Here is a 21289-nt window from a genome sequence, read left to right on the forward strand (position 1 = left end):
CCAAACTCATTCTATGAGGCTAGCATTACCTTAATCCCCAAACCAGGCAAAGACCCCATCAAAAAGGAGAATTTCAGACTGATATCCCTGATGAATATGGATTCCAAAATCCTCAACAAAATCCTAGCTAATAGGATACAACAATACATTAAAAGGATCATCCACCACGACCAAGTGGGATTTATTCCCGGGATGCAAGGGTGGTTCAACATTCGCAAATCAATCAATGTGATAGAACACATTAATAAGAGGAGAGAGAAGAACGATATGGCCCTCTCAGTTGATGCAGGAAAAGCATTTGACAAAATACAACATCCTTTCCCGATTAAAACTCTTCAGAGTATAGGGATAGAGGGAACATTCCTCAAGTTCATAAAATCCATCTATGAAAAACCCACAGTGAATATCATCCTCAATGGGGAAAAGCTGAGAGCCTTTCCCTTAAGATCAGGAACACGTCAAGGATGCCCACTCTCGCCACTATTGTTCAACATAGTACTAGAAGTCCTAGCAACAGCAATCAGACCACAAAAAGAAATAAAAGGTATTCAGATTGGCAAAGAAGAAGTCACACTCTCTCTTTTCGCAGATGACATGATACTTTATGTGGAAAACCCAAAAGGCTCCATCCCCAAATTACTAGAACTCATACAGCAATTCAGTAATGTGGCAGGATACAATATCAATGAATGGAAATCAGTTGCTTTCTTAATACACTAACAACGCAACTGTAGAAAGAGAAATTAGAGAAATGATTCCCCTTACAATAGCACCAAAAACCATAAGACACCTCGGAATAAACCTAACCAAAGAGGTAAAGGATCTATACTCTAGGAACTACAGAACACTCATGAAAGAAATTGAAGAAGACACAAAAAGATGGAAAAATATTCCATGCTTGTGGATCGGAAGAATAAACATTGTTAAAATGTCTATGCTACCCAGAGCAATCTATACCTTCAACGCCATCCCAATCAAAATTCCAATGACATTTTTCAAAGTGCTGGAACAAACAATCCTAAAATTTCTGTGGAATCAGAAAAAACCCCAAATCACCAAGGAAATGTTGAAAAAGAAAAACAAAGCTGGGGCATCACATTGCCCGATTTCAAGCTATATTACAAAGCTGTAATCACCAAGCAGCATGGTACTGGCACAAAAACAGACATGTAGACCAATAGAACAGAATACAGAGCCCAGATATGGACCCTCAACTCTATGGTCAAATAATCTTTGACAAAGCAGGAAAAAACATGCAATGGAAAAAAGACACTCTCTTCAATAAATGGTGCTGGGAAAATTGGACAGCCACATGCAGAAGAATGAAACTTGACCATTCTCTAACACCATTCACAAAGATAAACTCAAAGTGGTTGAAAGACCTCAATGTGAGACAGGAATACATCAAAATCCTAGAGGAGAACATAGGCAGTAACCTCTTTGACATCGGCCACAGCAACTTCTTTCAAGATACATCTCCAAAAGCTAGTGAAACAAAAGCAAAAATGAACTTTTGGGACTTCATCAAGATAAAAAGCTTCTGCACAGCAAAGGAAACAGTCAACAAAACAAAGAGGCAACCCACAGAATGGGAGAAGATATTTGCAAATGACACTACAGATAAAGGGCTGATATCCAAGATCTATAAAGAACTTCTCAAACTCAATACCCAAAAGACAAATAATCAAGTCAAAAAGTGGGCAGAAGATATGAAAAAAAACACTTCTCTGAAGAAGACATACAAATGGCTAACAGACACATGAAAAAATGTTCATCATCATTAGCCATCAGGGAAATTCAAATCAAAACCACACTGAGATACCACCTTACACCAGTTACAATGGCAAAAATGTACAGGGAAAGAAACAACAAATATTGGAGAGGTTGTGGAGAAAGGGGAACCCTCTTACACTGTTGGTGGGAATGCAAGTTGGTACAGCCACTTTGGAAAACAGTGTGGAGGTTCCTCAAAAATTTAAAAATAGAGCTACCCTATGACCCAGCAATTGTCCTCCTGGGTATTTACCCCAAAGACACAGATGTAGTGAAAAGAAGGGCCATATACATCCCAATGTTCATAGCAGCAATGTCCGCAATAGAAAAACTGTGGAAAGAGCCGAGATGCCCTTCAACAGATGAATGGATAAAGAAGATGTGGTCCATATATACAATGGACTATTACTCAGCCATCAGAAAGGATGACCACCCAACTTTTACATCAACACGGATGGGACTGGAGGAGATTATGCTAAGTGAAATAAGCAGAGAAAGTCAATTATCATATGGTTTCACTTATTTGTGGAACATAAGGAATAGCATGTAGGACACTAGGAGAAGGAAGGGAAAAATGAGCAGGGGGGAATTGGAGGGAGAGATGAACCATGAGAGACTATGGACTCTGAGAAACAGGGTTTTAGAGGGGAGGGGGAGGGGGGATTGGTTAGCCCGGTGATGGGTATTAAGGAGGGCACATACTGCATGGAGTACTGGGTATTATACAAAAACAATGAATCATGGATCACCACATCAAAAACTAATGATGTATTGTATGGTGACTAACATAACATAATAAAATTTAAAAAAAAAAAGAGTTGGACACCCAACCAACTGAGCCACCCAGGCATCCCTAAAATTACTCCCATTTTTAAAAAAGTATTCATCCACTATCAGGAAAATGAAAGACACCTTTTATTTCTCATAGACATATTGATTTTTTTCAGGCATAAATAAACAATAGGAAAGGATTAGTTTCTTCTATGCTAGATATTGTATTTAAGTCATTTACAACCCCAAAATAATGGGACTTCGTTTTCTGAATTACTGGCAGATTTGCTCTATGTCACTAAAACAGAAAATTAAAATCCTGCTAAGTATATGAGAAGACAGCAAATTGGAGATACTCTGTCCCATGATGGCTGACAGGAGGAAATCAGTACCTCAGAATTATAGTTACCTCTTAATGTATCCCACCCCAATGCTCTCTTAAAAAATCTTTTTAAAGGAAGCAATTAGAAGTTGAAATATTATTGTTTCAGGATTCTAAGAAATACCTAAGAGCTATTATTCCTTCCAGATGGAATAGGATTTGACCACCTTCAGAAAATAGGCCAGGAAATCTATGATGTGGAGTCAGTAGGCACAATTTCCTGTATCAATGGACAGCTACTAGTCCCTACCTCAAAGTTAAAAGTTATGTGTATAGAAATTTAAGAGGCAGTTCGTACTGATTCTTTGAGGTAACCTAATCATGTGAGGGCATAACTTTGACATTGGGAAAATCAGTCTCCATAAGTGCCATGTATAGAGCACTTTAAATGAACTTAATTGAATGCAGATCATTGAAAATATTGAATGAAATTCAACTTGAACATTTACATGAGTTAAAATGAGTAAGTAAAAGTGGTTTGGGGACCTTTTAGTATAGTGACTAATAAACTAACATATGTGTTTATAGTTTTACTCCCTTAGCTTTGCTCCCTTATTTCTCTATGTAAATTAAATTTTATTATTGAGAAGAATTTTTCATTCTTCTTTAATCAAATCATATCTGTTAGAGAGAGTCCTTGTAGAACTTCTGAAAAGATCCATTCATCTGTTTCCTGGCATTTAATTTCAAAATGTTATCTCTTTACACAGGATTTGGAAACACTTTGAGTTCAAGTACCAGGGGAAGTAAGATATTCCTCCAAGAGTCAAAAAGCAAATTCCAAGGAGAAATGGCAAAAAGGCAAGTTTTAGAATTTTGGTTTGGAATACTTTACAATTGTATATCCTCCTGACACATAATTGGAGATGGGGATTAAATTATTAGATGTCAAAGAAGCTATAAGGTATTAGCCAACCTGAACCTTCTTATTTTTAGAGCTGTGTTTCTTAAAGTGCTATTGACAGACCACCTACTTCAAAAGTATTAAAATGTATTAAAAATGCACATTCCTGGGCCCTACACTAGACTTACCAAATCATGGTCTCTGGGGCTGGAGCGCAGGAATTTTTACTTTTCAAAAAACTTGAAAACTGAATAGGAGATTGACAGGTGGAAAAGAGGAGGATAAGGCATTCCAGGCAAAAGAAGCATGTGTAAAGGTATAAGGCTTGAAAAGGCATCTCATGCTCAAGGGTCAGTAAAGCGTCAATATGGCCACAGCATTAAGGCTGAGTGCTGAGGTCTGATTCTAAAGAGTCTTGAATGTTGTATTTAGACAACTTTACCATATCCAGTAGGTATGGGTTACAAACTCAAACTGCCTTCAGGATTTGGTGAGCCAAAGCCAACTGAAGAGTGTCCCATATAAAAGGCCCAACTGTGGAGATACCACAATTCCAAATTTCAAGATATACTACAAAGCTATAGTAATCAAAATGTATGGTCCTGGCACAAAAATAGACACTGGACCACTTTTTTACATCATACACAAAAATAAAATGGATTAAAGACCTACGTATAAGACTTGAAACCATAAAACTCCTAAAAGAACATATAGGTAGTAATCTCTTTGACATCGATTTTAGCAGCATGTTTATGGATATGTCTCCTGAGGCAAGGGAAACACAAATAAAAATAATTTGGGACTAGACCAAAATAAAAAGCTTTTGCACAGCAAAGGACACCATGAACAAAACAAAAAGACAACCTACTGAATGGGAGAAGCTATTTGCAAATAATGTATCCAATAAGGGGTTAATATCCAAAATATATAAAGAATTTATACAACATACACCATAAAACCAATTTGATTAAAAAATGGACAGACGGCCTAAATAAACATTTTTCCAAAGAAGACATAGAGATGGCCAACGGACACATGAAAAGATGCTCAACATCATTAATTATCAGGGAAATGCAAATCGAAACCATGAGATATTACTTCATGCAAGTCAGAATGGCTGGTATCAAAAAGACAAGAAATAGTAAGTGTTAGTGAGACTGTAGAGAGAAGGGAACACTCGTACACTGTGGGTTGGAATGTAAATTGGTGCAACCACTATGGAAAGCAGTATGGAGTTTCATCAGAAAATTAGAAGTAGAACAATCCAGTAATTACTACTGGGTATTTATCCAAAGAAAACAGAAACACTAATTTGAAAAGATGTATGCACCCCTGTGTTTTTGTAGCATTATTTACAATAGCCAAGATATGGAAGCAATCCAAGTTGTGGGTAGCAATAGATGAATGACTAAAGAAGATGTGAGATATTTTTATATCTATAATACTACTCAGCCATAAAAGAGAATGAAATCTTGCCATTTGCAACAACATAGATGGATCTAGAGGGTATTATGCTAAGTGAAGTAAGTCAGACATGTGATTTCACTTAGATGTGAAATCTAAAAACAACAAAACAAACGAGCAAACAAACACAAAAACAGACTCTTAAATACACAGAACAAACTGATGGTTACCAGAGGAGTGGTGGGTGGCAAAACATATAAAGGGGATTAAGATGTACAAACTTCCACTTAGAAAATAAATGTCACAGGGTTGAAAATTACAGCACGGGGAATATCATCAATAATATTGTAATGAAATTGTATGGTGACAGATGGTGACTAACTACACTTATTGTGGTGAGCATTGAGTAATGTATAAAATTGTTGAATCAGTAAATTGTACACCTGAAGTTAATATAACATTGTATGTCAATTATACTTCAATAATAAAAAGTAAAATAAAAATAAATAAAAGAATCAACCACTACTCAGCTCTAACCAGTTGTTGCTGTGTAGGAAATAAGTGTCTAGTGTTGTCAAATATTCTGATTTTCAGAAAAAACGCTAGGAATCTAGAATTTGTGACATCTCCTGACTTTTAAATTTTAAGACCTAATTTTTTAAAATGTGACACAATTGGGCATCTGGGTGGCTCAGTCGGTTAAGCGTCTGCCTTCAGCTCAGGTCATGATCCCAGAGTCGTGGGATCGAATCCCACATTGGGCTTCTTGCTCAACAGGGAGTCTGCTTCTCCCTCTGCCCCTCCCCCCACTGGTGCACTCTCACTCTCTCGCTCTCTCAAAAAAATAAATATTTTAGTATATGTGCTGCCAAAGCGAGCACTCACAAAGATAAATAAATAAAATCTTTAAAGTAAGTAAATAAAATAAAATAAAATGTGATATAATCTATAGCCCCCCTCCAGCTGTAGCCTAGTTTTTAATGTCCATGTAAGCTGTAGGAAGCTTTCCAAGATACTTAAGCACAGGATAAACAATTTGATAAGACAAAAATTATTCTAGTGATTTGTAGATGATGTATAGTGATATGATATGATATACAGAATGAGTTGCAGAAGGTGGACCATGAGAGGCATGGTGGCCAGAACGAGAGGCAGGCTATGGTGAGGTCTAAACTAGAGCAGAGGTGATGGAAACTGAGAAGTAGAGTTGGATTTTTGAAACATTTCGTAGCACATACTAGATTTAGCAACTGATAGGATACAGTAGGTGAGGAAGAGGGAAAAATACATGGCAAGTGGGTAGATGAAGATGTTATCTGAGAATATAGGACACATAGACATTTGGAAAAGAAAATAATAATTTAAAAAATGTTCAACTTGAGGCGCCTGTTTGGCTCAATCAGTAGAGCATGCGACTGTTGATCTCAGGGTTGTGAGTTCAAGCCCCGCATTGGGAGTGGAACCTATTAAAAAATGTAAAAAAAAATTTTTTTAAATGTTCAACTTGAAGTATTTTTGCAGAAATGCAAAGTGCATCTGGATATTGGACTTGATTAGAAGTCATGGAGAGGAATTATAGACACAGCCAAAACTTTCCCCAGAAGAAATACTGACAACTTTTTGTTCAGGGTCTAATTTACTTAAGTATTATTTATTTCTCCTAGTTTAAAATATAAGAAATTTGTGGTGTCTTTTGGTAATTTTTTTATTGTTTAGTCATTTTGCTGATTATCAGCATGACAGAATCACAGATTTCAGAGGATTCCAGAGCTGAAGGGTGCTTAATTTAAGCATCGTTTAGTCTTCCCACCACCAGATATTTGAATCACCATCCTACATCACCGGCAGGTATTCATGCCATCTCTACCAAAACAGCTGGAGCTCATTCACTCCAACATGCTTGTTCCATGTTTGGATCTCTCAGACCATTCAATAGCTTTTAAAAATATTGGCCTAAAATTTGTCTTCTTGCTATTTCTATTCATTGGTTCTAACTCTGAGTCATACAGAATAAACAGATGAGAAGCATCAAAATAGAACAAAGCTGTGGGTGTAAAGCAAAAAAATTAGGTAGGAAGTAGGAAGATACAAGTAGGAAAATAACAAAGCACATAGACAGTTTTGTGAGCCATACCTTTAGAAACTATAGATAATTTAGGGAAAGTTTAAAAGTAATGAACCGAAAATAAGTAGATTTAAAAAGGAATCCTTATCAAGAAGCCTCTAAAGAAAGAATTGTGCCAGAAGTTGGTACTGGAAAGAAAGCCTGTAGGACCTGAGGACTGGGAGTGGAAAGGCGTCATGCTTTTCATTTTACACCCCTTCTTACTATTTTAATTCCTTGCCTTTAATCAAAGACAAAAAGATCCAAGCCTATCAATACATGTACTTCTCTACTACCTGTACCCACTGCTTTTTACTCCCTACATGGCTGTCATATTTTAGCCTGTAAGTGTCAACTTAAATTGTCACCTCCACAGAGAGACATGCATTCATGACCACCTTTTTAAAGTGGGTTTGTGTCTCCACACTATTTCCTGTAATATTACTCAGCTAATTTCCTTCATATCACTTCAGGATCTATAATTATGTATATTTATTTTTTACTCATTGTCTGCTCCTCTACTAGATGCTAATAACTCCCTGAGGATTTGTTTACCTCTTTATACCTAGCTCCTAGTACAATATCTGACATATGGTAGTGAATAATAAATGTTTTTTAATGAATGAATTTAATACAGAAGATTGAAGGTGAATTCTAGTGTAGTTTTACATAGGAAGATAAGTCAAGGTATCTATCTACAGTGAGACCAGAATAGGGAAAGGAGATTAAAAGTTAAGCCAAGTGGGGTTTAGAAAAGATTTACAGACTGCTAGGTAATAGAAAATTAAGCATAAGACCCAATTTTAAAGAAAATTATTGCTTATCTAATTTGGAATATAGGAATTGGTGTTTTGTCTAAAGGAAAGGAGCTACACCAAATTTTCCATGAATCTAAGAAACAGCATAATTTTTTTGGTAATAAATATGATAGACTTTAATCATATTCCCAAAAGAATCACTGTTGATCTAAATTAGAATGGTTTATTTCTCTTATTTGCCATATTTTACAAATAATTAATTTTGATTTTTAGTTTTGTTTCATCACCTGAGAAGCCAGATATTTACTTACCAAATTCTCCTGTGTTCAAGTTTGATGCATCTTCCTTGAAAAAATTACCTCAACAAGCTGGAAATGCAAATATTGTAAGAAGCACTTCATTGTTTTTCTTTTAAATTCTGCCTGAATAGTTAAACTTTCAATGATTGCCTTTTTTTCTGTTAACTTCAAAATATAGGTTCATTTACAAGAAAGAAAACAACAAAGTCTGTCACCAGAAATTGAAAAGCTGTGCTTTACTCACTCTGAAAAAATACCAAATTCTTCATGTTTTGTTAAGAAAGTGGATTTCTTTATTAGAAACAGTGAATGTAAAGAGGAAATTGATTTCAGGTAAGAATTCTTTAAAAACATTTCAAGACTATACCAATAAGAACTTTCTATGAAGAAATTCAGCATTCTTTTTTCCTTGGTTTATTTTGTTTTATTTTATTTTATTTTATTTTTTATAGGGATAGAGAATGAGAGAGAGTGGAGGGGAGGGGCAGAGGTAGAGGAAGAGAGAGAATCTCAGGCATGCTCTCTGCCCAGCTTGGAGCCCAGTGCGAGGCTCCATCTCATGACCCTAAGATCATGACCTGAGTCGAAATCAAGAGTGAGCCACCCAGGCATCCCTTTCCTTGGTTTATTTTAAAGATCAGAATCTAAACATTTTATTTACTTAAAAACATGGAATATTTAGACCCCTGGTGACCTAAACTCCTTAAGATTCATAATATTAAGTATCTCAATTTTTGAGAACATATGTTTAATGTTTTTAATTAAAACATACAGTATTGGTAAACTTTGTTTCACTGATTTGAATACAACATTTTGATAATATAAAGTGTAAAATCACTTAAATACAAATGAGATTGGCTAATTTTTCAGACGTTCAGTTGTATTTTAGCCAACCAGTTCTTTTACAATTCTACAGGTTCAGTGAAAAGTCAGATTAAGTCTACTCAGGTCCCCCTCAGCTAGTCACTTCTAGGGATAACTAGCAGTTTCGCTCTCCCGTTTGAAGAGTCAAAGTTTATAGACTTGTTCACACACTGATTAAATGACATTACTTTTTAAAAACTTTAAAGAAATACCCAAGAGACTGGATCCCTACTTCTCACAGTTTATGAAGTCTGATTTTCCCCCAGACTTCTTACTATGTTATAGCATATTGAAGTTCATTTGATACATTAACCTCTCAGCAATCTATATATATTTCTATACTTGCTTTCCCCCCCAGTAGGTATCATCCTGATGATGAAGCTGATGAAATGAAATCTTTTCTGGGAATATTTGATGGTATTTTCTAAAGCAAACCAAAAAAAATTCATCTCATATTAATAAGACAAGGTATATATGCACCCAATTACAAAGTATGCGTTTTCTTTTTTTTAAAGTAGTTCATAATTGTTCAAATTTTTTTTCTCTTGGATTTGATCAATTTTGTTGACTTATTTGCACCAATTTTTTGGATTGATTTATTATCCTACTGTAACTTCATGAAAAGCACTTTTATAGTGGGTTTGTTTCATTAAACTGAAAATTAAGTTGCATTTAGAAATTATTTGGTTATTAAATGCATCTCGATTGGATTTTGACAGGAACCAATAAAAATACCATTTTTGTATTAAGAAGAAAGGTATTCTATGAAAGCAAATAATGCTAGGTCAGTGAATCGATTTATTGTATGGATTATTCACCAATATTGTTTTGTTTTACTAAAGATTTTTAAGAATCCAGTGGCTGTCAGAACCTGTTGTTACATAACTTCAAATAATAATAAATGAAACACTAATCAATATGGATTATTGTTCTCTGGCTTGTTTTCCAGTATGGTGAATTCTAAAATCTTGTTACATTGACTTTTACTATGGCAAACACTATTTCATGTTATTTTCCCATGAATTTGTTCTCAAATTTATTTATATTTATTGATAAGTAGTATATAAGCAGTCTAAGCAGTGTTTATTATTTAATTTATTTATAGATACATGTGTAGTTGAAGCCCACTTAAGAAATTTTAGGAATTTTTCTTTAAGCATAAAAGCCTTAGAGACAAGAGAAGTGAAGAAGAGAAACTTCTAGATAAGATTGTCATTGTTGTCATTGGTAAACATTTATGAAGCATCATATATATTAAGCATGGAGAAAAAGCTTAAAACAAAACTAAGAAGCTTTATTATGTGTTGAAAAATAAGGGCAACCAGTTCCTTTATTTTAGTCATCTTTACAATTGGCATGTTTTTGCATCTGAATCAATCATGCTACAACCTTTAAAGGTTATTAAACACCATTAAAATGAAAAATTGATACACTACAATCTGCTCATCTTGCATACATAGACTTTGACACTAAAGAAATAGCAATTTAATTCAGCAAGACTTATTATGATCTGCTAAGCAAAAAGCATTGTGCTTGGTACTGCAAAGGAGGCAAATGATAAAAACACTGTTTTTCCTGTCATGGAGCCTACTTTACATTCTGGTAGAGAAACTAGGACATATAATAATGCAATAATAAAATATAGAATACATTAGAGAAGTAGTTCTCAAGCTTCAGGATGCATTGCAATCATCCAGTGGGCTTGTTTGAAAACAGATTGCTGGGCACCATATCCAGGGTTTCTGACTTGGTAGGTCTGGGATGGGGCCTGAGAATGTGCGTTTCTTTTTTTTTTTTTAAAGATTTTATTTCTTTATTTGAGAGAGAGAGAATGAGAGATAGAGAGCACGAGAGGGAAGAGGGTCAGAGGGAGAAGCAGACTCCCTGCCGAGCAGGGAGCCTGATGTGGGACTCGATCCCGGGACTCCAGGATCATGATCTGAGCCGAAGGCAGTCGCTTAACCGACTGAGCCACCCAGGCACCCTGAGAATGTGCGTTTCTAACAAGTGCCCAAGTAATGCTGATATTGCTGGCCCAGGGATCACACCTTGAGAATCACTGCAATAGAGGTTTAAAGAGCTCTGGGAGTTCATAGGAGAGAGAACATAATCCTGACCATGGAGTCAGGGAATCCTTTGTAGTGAAGTTAAAATTTGAGCTGAGCCTTGAAAGATGAATACAATTTTGATGAACAAATACATGAAAGAAGGGCATTCTAGCACAGGAAAGAGCTTGAGCCAAGCTCCAAAGGAGGAAAGTATCTATTCGGGGAATAATGAATAGATAATTTTAAACATAGGTTAATGTTGTGGGAGATGTTTGTGTTTTTTTGTCTGTTTTTATTATTTATTTGAGAGAGAGAAAGAGAGAGAGCACAAGCAGGGAGCAGGGAGGGGCAAAGGAAGAGGGAGAAGCAGACTCCCCACTGAGCAGGGAGCCTGACACAGGGCTTGATCCAGGACCCTGAGATCAGGACATGAGCTGAAAGCAGATGCTTAGCCAACTGAGACTTGATCCAGGACCCTGAGATCAGGACCTGAGCTGAAAGCAGACGCTTAGCCAATTGAGCCACCCAGGTGACCCTGCAGGAGATGTTTGAAATGTACCTTAAGGCCAGACTGTGGAGGACTTCAGATGCTAAGAAACCTGAGCTTTATTTGGCAGACAAATGTTTCCCAAACTTACCTGATCATAAGAAACATGTGGAAAATATATTAAATATAAAAATTCCTAGACCTTACCTAAGGGCTACTGATTCAGAATTGCCAAGCAGAGGGGAGTGGGAATTCTATAGTTCTAACAAGATTCCAGGGTACTCTTTATCAGGCCAATTTTGGAAATACATGAGTAGGTTCATTTCCTAAATAATCAAAACAAATGGCAAATTAACAGTTTTATAATAGACATGCCTTACTTTGTGTTTACCTGGAAAATTATGAGTGGAAGTCCTTGAGAAATGGACTGGCCACTTAAAGGAGTCCAGTCACTGGATATTCTTTCCATGAGTGAATAACCCTACAGTTTCCATTTTGTAACTAAAGTTTTAAATGTATTTAAATGAACAAACAACAAAGCTTTTCACAGAAATCTTTGTTAGGTTCAATTTTTTTGACAGGTTTTTTTTTTCTTTTCAATTAAAAAGAACCCTAATAGGGCTCCTGGATGGTTCTCTCTGCCTCTCCCCCTGCTTATGCTCTCTCTCTCTCTCAAATGAATAAATAAAATCTTTAAAATAAAATAAAATAAAATAAAATGTCCTTAATAGACTTTATTTTTCCCACCTCTAGTGTTGGCATAATGGCACTTACCTCATAGGTATGGAGTGAGAATTGACTAAGCCACTACATAGTAAGCTCTTAGTTTAGGGACTGATGCATAATATGTGCTCATAAATGGTCGTTGTTCATACTAAAAAAAAAAAAACAACCTATCGTTAGCAGTATTTTAACCCATTGGAAGGTGTGAAATAATACAGTACAGACTGTCCCCAACTTACAATGTTTGGACTTAAAGTTTTTCAACTTTACGATGATGTGAAAGTGATATGCATTCAATGGAAACCATACTTCAATTGTGAATTTTTATCTTTCTCAGGCTAGTGGTATGCATAGGTTACTCTGTTGCAATGCTGGGCAGCAGCAGGGAGCTGCTCCTACCAGTCAGCCACAGGACCACAAGGGTAGACAACCCGTACACTGACATCATTCTGTACCCCTACAACCAATCTGTTTTTTACTTTCAGTACAGTATTCAATAAAGTACATGAAATATTCAATACTTTATTATAAAATAGGCTCTGTGTGACATGATTTTGCCCAACTGTAGGCTAATATAATTGTTGGGAGCATGTTTAAGGTAGGCTAGGCTAAGCTATGATGTTCAGTAGGTTGGGTTTATAAAATACATTTTTGGCTTAATGGTATTTTCAACTTAGAATGGGTTTATTAGGATATAACCTCATCATAAGTGTGAGTCAAGGAAAATCTTTCCTTGCAAATCATATTTGAATTGCAGTAAGTTGCATAGGCCTTGACAAATATTCGACTATCCATAGATGTATCATCCATGGAAAAAATTTTCTCTTAGACCTCCCTCCTACATATACTTCCTCATGCTTTCAGGTAGATTGCTCTATCTCTGTCCCCTCTTCATCAGCACTCTTAGTTGTTTTATGGTTGGAGCATATTAATCTTTTTAAATATTACCTTAAGTAAAATGTAATTAGAAAATAAATATTTTACAAATTGTATTATAATGCATTCTAAAGCCAAATAGAAATGATTGCTGAATTATTCATTCTTTTAGGTTTTAGCACAGTTTACTCCTTGGATCCTTAGTAAAGTCACACAAAGTATCTCTTTATCATGACCCCATTTCTAGAAAACACCCTCATCAAGGATAGTAGGGAACCACTCCTTGAGGACCCGTAGCCTAGGAATTATATGGCTAACACGTACCTGCGGCATCTTAGATTGTAATAGGTGTCTATATTTAAGAACTACTTTTGTGGGAATAGAGAAGACACCAGTGAGGAGAAAGTTAGGACAAAGAGAAGTAACCCAAGCTAAGCTTAGAATTAAGCTAAGAATTTCATTGTGGGTTTTGGTTAGTGGAACAAACAAAACAAAAAGAAAGGAAAACCCTAGCTCTTATTATCTTTTAGCATGTCAATTCCTGGCTGCCAGGAGTTAAAGGCCTTGCCACAAGAAACTCCTTGAAGCTGGGGTTTGAAGTTCTTAGGCCTCACTCCAGAACTTCTTTTTTTTTAATGTTAATTTTTTTAATTTTATTATGTTATGTTAGTCACCATACATCATTGGTTTTTGATGTGGTGATCCACGATCCATTGTTTTCGTATAACACTCAGTGCTCCATGCAGTACGTGCCCTCCTTAATACCCATCATGGGGCTAACCCATCCCCCCACCCCCCTCCCCTCTAGAACCCTCAGTTTGTTTCTCAGAGTCCATAGTCTCTCATGGTTCATCTCTCCCTCCGATTCCCCCCCTTCATTTTTCCCTTCCTTCTCCTAATGTCCTCCATGCTATTCCGTATGTTCCACAAATAAGTGAAACCATGTGATAATTGACTTTCTCTGCTTGACTTATTTCACTTAGCATAATCTCCTCCAGTCCCAGCCATATTTGCAAATGACACTACAGATAAAGGGCTGGTATCCAAGATCTATAAAGAACTTCTCAAACTCAACACCCAAAAAACAAATAATCAAGTCAAAAAATGGGCAGAAGATATGAACAGACACTTCTCCAAAGAAGACATACAAATGGCTAACAGACATATGAAAAAATGTTCACTCCAGAACTTCTGAGTCATAATCTGCATTTTATCAAGATCCCCAGCTGATTACATGCATGTTAAAGAGTGAGAAGCACTTTTTTTAAGGTGGAAAGGAAAGGAAAGGAAGCAATATCAGAATCCATTCCAGAAGACAAGTATAAGAGTAATGATGATTACTTGGTTTTCTGCACGTATATTTCCTATTTTAAGTGTAATATGGTGATATTGCTCTTGTTTAATTGCCTTTCAGTATAGATTGTTTTCTTCACCAACTGTGTAAATTATCTTTATAATTCCCATGCATCAACTGGGTATTTTTTTATGTAGCTTGAGAGGCACTTAGATGCTCTATAGAGTTTTGTTTTAATTAACATAATAAAAGCCGATAATTCAAAAGAGCAATCTTTATCTTGCTTATTTTTAGATTTCAATTCAGAAACCTTTCCCTAAACTAACGTATGCCTTAAAACTCTGTACATACAAAACAAAACAAAGCAAAGCAGAATGAAACAAAAAAACCCAAACCCCATAGTATACTGAAAAATTTAGAAAAATGTGCATAAGCCTGCTCTCACATATGTCGTAACTATAACAATGAAAATTCAGCCAACATTAGCATTTTGCCCACTGAAGCACATCCTTACGACAGTAGGTGGCTTCAATCCTTTAGAAAATACACACACGATAAAGTCATCATTTTGGGTTTTGTTTCTGTATTGATTAGTTTGTCAACATAAACTTCTTACCATTTAGAACTTAAAATTTTTTTAATCTAAACAAATTTTACTACAATATTTTTTTAATTTCAAGTTTATTAAAACTTTAGCAGTACAAATTTTTCAGGTTGCAAGTTATCAAAAGATCAACTAAGTGAAGTTCACATTAACAAAAAAAAAAGGACAAACATAAAACAACCCAAAAACAATGAAAAGAGGAAAACAACATAAAGGAGATTCATCAGTAAGTTTCTACAGTTTAAAATTTAAGACAAAATGGAAATGAACGTTCCACAACTCACTCATCTACTTTTGTCTTCATTTTTTCTAGGGCTGGACTCATAATCAAATTTTTTTATGACCAAACTTTTTTAAATTTTTATCAGGTACATGGTCATTTTCTTGTCCCTTTGATTTTTGGTTTTTCTTTTCCACTGAAGATGTGGACTTCTCATACTCCATATTTTTCAATGTGGAGAACTTCAATTCATTGTCCTACTTTGTTTTCATTTTGAGAATGGACTTTAATCTCTATCAGCCTTTCCCCCCTGTTATTATTTGATCTCTTACGATCATGTTTTTAATCATATATTCTTTTTTTTTTTAAGATTTTATTTATTTATTTGACAGAGACACAGCGAGAGAGGGAACACAAGCAGGGGGAGTGGGAGAGGGAGAAGCAGGCTTCCCACTGAGCAGGGAACCCGATGCGGGGCTCGATCCCAGGACCCCGGCCGAAGGCAGATGCTTAACGACTGAGCCATCCAGGCGCCCCAGTCATATATTCTTTTCTGACCTTCAGCATTTTCTTTCCAGGGTGAACTTCCTTGATTTCTCTATTTTTCGTTGTTTCTGCTTTGACTTTCTTCTCTCCCCCTCCCCCTCCTACCTTTGTTTCTTGATGTTGCTTTTCTCTATCCCGGTACTGGCTTTGCCCTCTTGTACTCCTGTTCTCTGTATCTGTGGTACTCCTTGCTTCTCTGCCAGTTCTGTCATGGCTTCTAGATCCCATCCTTCTGCTCCTGCCCTTAAGTCAGCTTCTTTCTCTTGTTCTACCATTGTAACTGCCTTTTTTTTTTTTTTCATTTTTGGAAGCTTTATTTTATAGTCTCAGCCCATATACCAGTTTTCCCTCTCAGAACCACAAGCACTTTAAAAATATCATACAAATATTTCTTATAGTATCCCTTTGATATTGGGGTCAGATAAAAGAACCTCAGTTTATGGGTGACAAAATTGAGGTGATACTCCAGGTCACATGTTTCTTAAACTATTGAGAAGTGGCATCTGGTTTCCAAGTCTTCTTGTAGCTGGCAGAATTAACTTTTGTTGAAAAAATGGGACCATTTTACCATATTTCAACCTCCCCTCAACTATGGATAAAGAGAGAAGAAAAGCTCTTTTTTTTTTTCTTTTTCAGAATCTTGCTGGGCACCTTATCTCCTATGTATTTGTCTGTGAGCCCAATTTCTTCTAGATGAGAGTGAGGTACTGGGATGGGTGCTGAGGCTGCTGGACGAGTAAGGACAGATGAGTAACTGTTGATGAGTGAGGACCATTGTAACTGCCTTGGGTTGTATTTCCCTTCTACATTGTGCATCTATTCTTTTCCTTTTATTATGATCGTGCTCATGCTCTTTGATTCTATTTAAACTTCTCTTTAATTTTACCCCTTTCCTGATCTTTTCCTTTAGACTCAGACTTTTTCTTTAATATTCTTATGATCCCTTTCTTTACTCCTTGACCCCCATCTTCTTTATTCCATTGTGCTTTGTATTATGTTTATTTTTGTATTATGCTTTTCTTAACTCTTTGACTTCTTTTTGCTCTTACGCCCACTTTTAGATTTGGCCCCTTTCTTCACCTTGTTTTTTATTATATTTATCATCTTTTTTCTGAATTTCTTCTAATGTCTCTCTCTTTACTGTTAGATTAATGGTCTTTAGTTTTCTTTTCCTTTTCACTTTTTCTGTTTGGACTCTTGGACAAATGCCTATGATCAGTTACAGTTTTCTCTTTTACTCTAGCTAGACTTCTTTGATTTTCTTTTGTTTCAGTTTCTTTTGTTTAACTCACTCTTTTTTTTTTTTAAGATTTTATTTATTTATTTGACAGAGAGAGAAACAGTGAGAGAAGGAACACAAGCAGGGGGAGGGGCAGAGGGAGAAGCGGGCTTCCCGCCAAGCAGGGAGCCCAGTGCTGGGCTCCATGCGGGGCTTGATCCCAGGAGCCTGGGATCATGACCTGAGCCGAAGGCAGATACTTAACGACTGAGCCACCCAGGTGCCCCTGTTTAACTCACTGTTAAGCTCCTTTGTTCTATCTTTCACCACTGGATACCCTCATTCTTTGGGCTTTCTGAATCTCTTGCCTCCAATGTGAAGCAGTCTTACTATGTCTGAAATGATCCCTTGATCTGAATGTGGAGGGAGTTTGATAGTCCTTGGTCCTATTCCTTTAATTTCTTTGCTAGACCTAGTAACTTAAAGTCTCCTCTGATATGAAGCAGGCTGCAAGTTAGGTAGATCTCTCTCTCTCTCTCTCTCTCCCTGTTTTTCCTTTCTTTGTCATCAGCTTTAGGAGCATTTCTAATTAGGAATCTGTTTTCAGGTATAGGAGGGAACTCTTCTGGATGGACAATACACTGGTGTTATGCTTTAAGATTTTCAACCTCACTTTCAGTAAATGCTTTTCTTGCTTTTCTTTCATGTGTCTGTGTGTGTGTCTGTGTGTGTGTGTTTGGGAATTTTTTCCTGTGTTTCTTTTTTCTTTTTAAAATTTCTCTTCAGGGGTTTCTTGGTGGCTTAGTCGGTTAAGCATCAGACTTGGTTTCGGCTCAGGTCATGATCTCGGGGTTGTGAGTTGGAGCCCCATGTAGGGCTCTACGCTCAGCGCAGAGTTGGCTTGAGATTCCCTCTATCCCTCTCCCTCTACCCCTCCCCCAACCTGCACTTGCACATGCTGTCTCTCATTAAAATAAATAAAATCTTTAAAAAGAATCTAAAAATAAGATAAAATAAAATTTCCCTTCAGAAGTACTTTCAGAATCAGAATAGGACTGAGAATCTCTTGAGCTATATGAGTCACTGGATGATGAGGAGGAGGAAGATTTATGCCTTCTCTTCTTTCTTAGCTCTAGTTTGGGAATTAGCTCTCCACAACTGAGTATCTATCTCAGCAAATGGTTTGCTCACTGCATCTGTTTTCTGGTTTTTTTTCTCCCACAACTTCCTGAAAAGAATTCACTTGCCCAAAAACAACATGATACCCATCTAAATGAGAAGTTGGGTTTTGTGGTTATGAAGAACTATAAACCTTTTGTTTCCTTCCCCCTTGTTATGTTTAACAGAGAAACTCTCATCTTCAAAATATCCTCCATTAATAGATTCCCCTTCTCCTTCATTTTCTTCACTGAAGTCACCATCTGAAAATCTTTGACAATGCTGCAAAACTGAAAACTCTTATTATATAATGGCTTCTGAGTTAATTTCCCTGACCCCTTTTCACCTGTAAAAGACAATAAAATTTATCCCATGTTTGGGGGAACACATCAGAAAAAATTCAAAGACAACCCTTCCAGCAGGTTGATTATTAATGGCAATGTCAAAAAAACCCCCACAAAACAGTGAGTATGCTGAATCTTTATTCCAATGGCTCCAATACTTCAGTCTTTAAATAGAGAACAATCGAGGACAAAGTTGATTCAATCAAGGGCAACTGATCTGATCCTTTCACTCCTGCACTGGTAGGTATACTCTCTTCTTCCTGGGGTACTGTCCTTTAAAGTGCTTCAAATCTACAGCGGCCCAGAAAAGGTACTGAAGCTACTACTACAGTCATTTTTACTAATTCACTACAAAAGTTTTATTTTACTTTAAAAATTACTTTAATTTTTTTCTTTCCATTATTATCTGATGCATTTTTATAAGGGAAATAACTGAGTGGTACAATAAAAAATAATAAAGGAAATAATTGAATGGTACAATAAAAAACCCTTTAGATTCTAATTCAAAATTTCAACTTACAGAACTGGAAAACAGCCTACCAAAATACTAAATTATTTGCCCATAGTTTCTCAATTAATCCTTGGTAGAACTAGAACTGAACCCCGATTGGCACCATACTTTTCCTAGTTTAGTAACTAATATTAAAGGTTATAACTCATACCCATTTTTGTAAACTTTCTATCTTTCATCATAAATGTAAAATGTACTTTGCTCTCTTCTTCCTTAAATGTATTAAGGAATTCTTTTTGAGCTATAAACCAAAATAGTTCAATTCTAAACACAATTTTACCCATAGCTGCTGCTATACTTACAGTTTCAAAATACTGTGCACATAAGTATTGTAGTTTATGGTGTACGTAGGTTAGAATGGTCTTGCTCTGCATTAATGTTTGAAATGACCAAATATCTTACTGTTCTTTCATTGAATATAGTGATTGAACAGCTGTTTTATACTACTTCTTATGTCATGAACTAGTCTTAGAAAGATGAATATGAGCAGCTCATGTTTCAAGGGACCCATCGGTGATCCAGGTAACAATGATCAAAATGCAACAAAAATATAGGACTTTTAAAGTTATCAAAGGTTTTTTGGTTTTTGTTTGTTTTTTAAGTAGGCTCCACACCCAGCATGGAGAACAAGGCAAGGCTTGAGCTCATGACACTGAGAGCAAGATCTGAGCTGAGATCAAGAGTTGGATGCTTAACTGACTGAGCCATCCCGGCACCCCAGGGTTTTTAAAAAATTAATATCATCACCATCAAATTATATTATCAGCAAGTTTTTCTAGACTCTACGTAAGATTTGTAGTTTCTGGACTTCTTAAGGAGGTAACATGCATACATAGACAAATTTATGAAAAGGAAAGCTACACATTCTTTTGGGTAGTGGATTATTAAAAGAATGAATTTAGAGGATGGAGTAAATTTGGAGAAGAGCAAAAGGTCACAGAGGGAACATATTGGCAGATTCTGGAAGGAGAAAACAAGGGGATAAGGGAACTAAAGAAATGAGTCATCCGCACCTAGCAGACTGGAGTTAGGATCATTTACATGCATATAAGGTATGTAATTAATATTTACAATTTGAGCTGAAAGGAAATTACAAAATCAAGCACTTATCAACAGTGTATAAAATAACCCATGTTTCTAACTAAAGAAAAATATTTTAGTTGGAAGACTTTTTTATTCATTATGGAAAGTTAAAGTATTTAAAATGTAGTTTTAGATGGAAACGATAAAACATACATCCCTTCCTACTTTGATGTATTTTTGAGGTATTAACCAATGTTGTTGGTTGTTTTTGTTTTGTTGTTTTTCTTTTTTTTCCTGTTGCCTCCTTCATTGAGGCAGGTAGACTATGAAGTAGATGTTCCTCAAGGAGGGTTATCAAATCCTTGATTTTTAACGTCTCAGATCTAAGATCCAGACTTGAGACAAAAGAATTGGAAAAATACCTGATGGATCAAAACCCGTTTTTCCTGTCTTCAAGACTGAAGATTCTCGGGGCCCCTGGGTGGCTCAGTCGTTAAGCGTCTGCCTTCGGCTCAGGTCATGATCCCAGGGTCCTGGGATCAAGCCCCACATCGGGCTCCCTGCTCCGCGGGAAGCCTGCTTCTCCCTCTCCCTCTGCTTGTGTTCCCTCTCCGTGTCTTTCTCTCTGTGTCAAATAAATAAACAAAATCTTAAAAAAAGAAAAAAAGACTGAAGATTCTCTAGACTTGGGGAAAAGGAGAGAAGTCAGAGGAAAAGAAAAGAGCTCAGATGCTGGGTACCTGAGAAAAAACCTGGGCTCAGCTTTCTCTTGGATTTATTCTAAAGTCGAGTGTGGTAAGGTTTAGGAAAAAAGAGAACACCCCTCTTGGCATAATTTTAGAAATTCGAGAGCAGAAAGAATGTCACTTTTCCAGTGTACTTTGAGAAGGTGGCAAGACTCCAGAACTCTCCCCACTCCCCCATGCCAATGGCACAGGAGCAATAGGGTCGAGATGGCGGTGTGGTAAGTTAGAGCTAAAAAGGGAGACTGAGGTAGCCTCTGTGCCCCAGGAGAGCATGCAGAGTAGCTGAAGCAT

The 21289-nt window shown here is 36.4% G+C and overlaps 1 protein-coding gene and 1 pseudogene across 12 annotated transcripts in view; one reads left to right on the forward strand and one right to left on the reverse strand.

Annotated features, from left to right (window-relative positions):
• The window catches only part of HFM1 (helicase for meiosis 1), a 127290-nt gene extending 117199 nt beyond the window's left edge, over positions 1-10091 (forward strand). For 11 of the 12 annotated variants that reach the window (XM_073896330.1, XM_073896329.1, XM_073896335.1 and 8 more), the window contains 4 exons: positions 3637-3727; positions 8310-8421; positions 8514-8668; positions 9558-10091. In XM_073896330.1, coding sequence (XP_073752431.1) covers positions 3637-3727; positions 8310-8421; positions 8514-8668; positions 9558-9627 — 428 coding nt within the window. In that variant the 3' untranslated portion in view covers positions 9628-10091. The remainder of the gene's footprint in view (positions 1-3636; positions 3728-8309; positions 8422-8513; positions 8669-9557) is intronic. The other variant, XM_073896332.1, reaches the window with a different exon arrangement.
• A 453-nt stretch (positions 10092-10544) lies between these two features.
• The window catches only part of LOC141373457 (uncharacterized), a 46202-nt pseudogene continuing 35457 nt past the window's right edge, over positions 10545-21289 (reverse strand).

The sequence above is a fragment of the Callorhinus ursinus genome, unplaced genomic scaffold (genome assembly GCF_003265705.2).
Source record: "Callorhinus ursinus isolate GAN/ISIS: 27379988/994484 unplaced genomic scaffold, GSC_fseal_2.0 scaffold9, whole genome shotgun sequence".
Taxonomy (NCBI): Eukaryota; Metazoa; Chordata; class Mammalia; order Carnivora; family Otariidae; genus Callorhinus; species Callorhinus ursinus.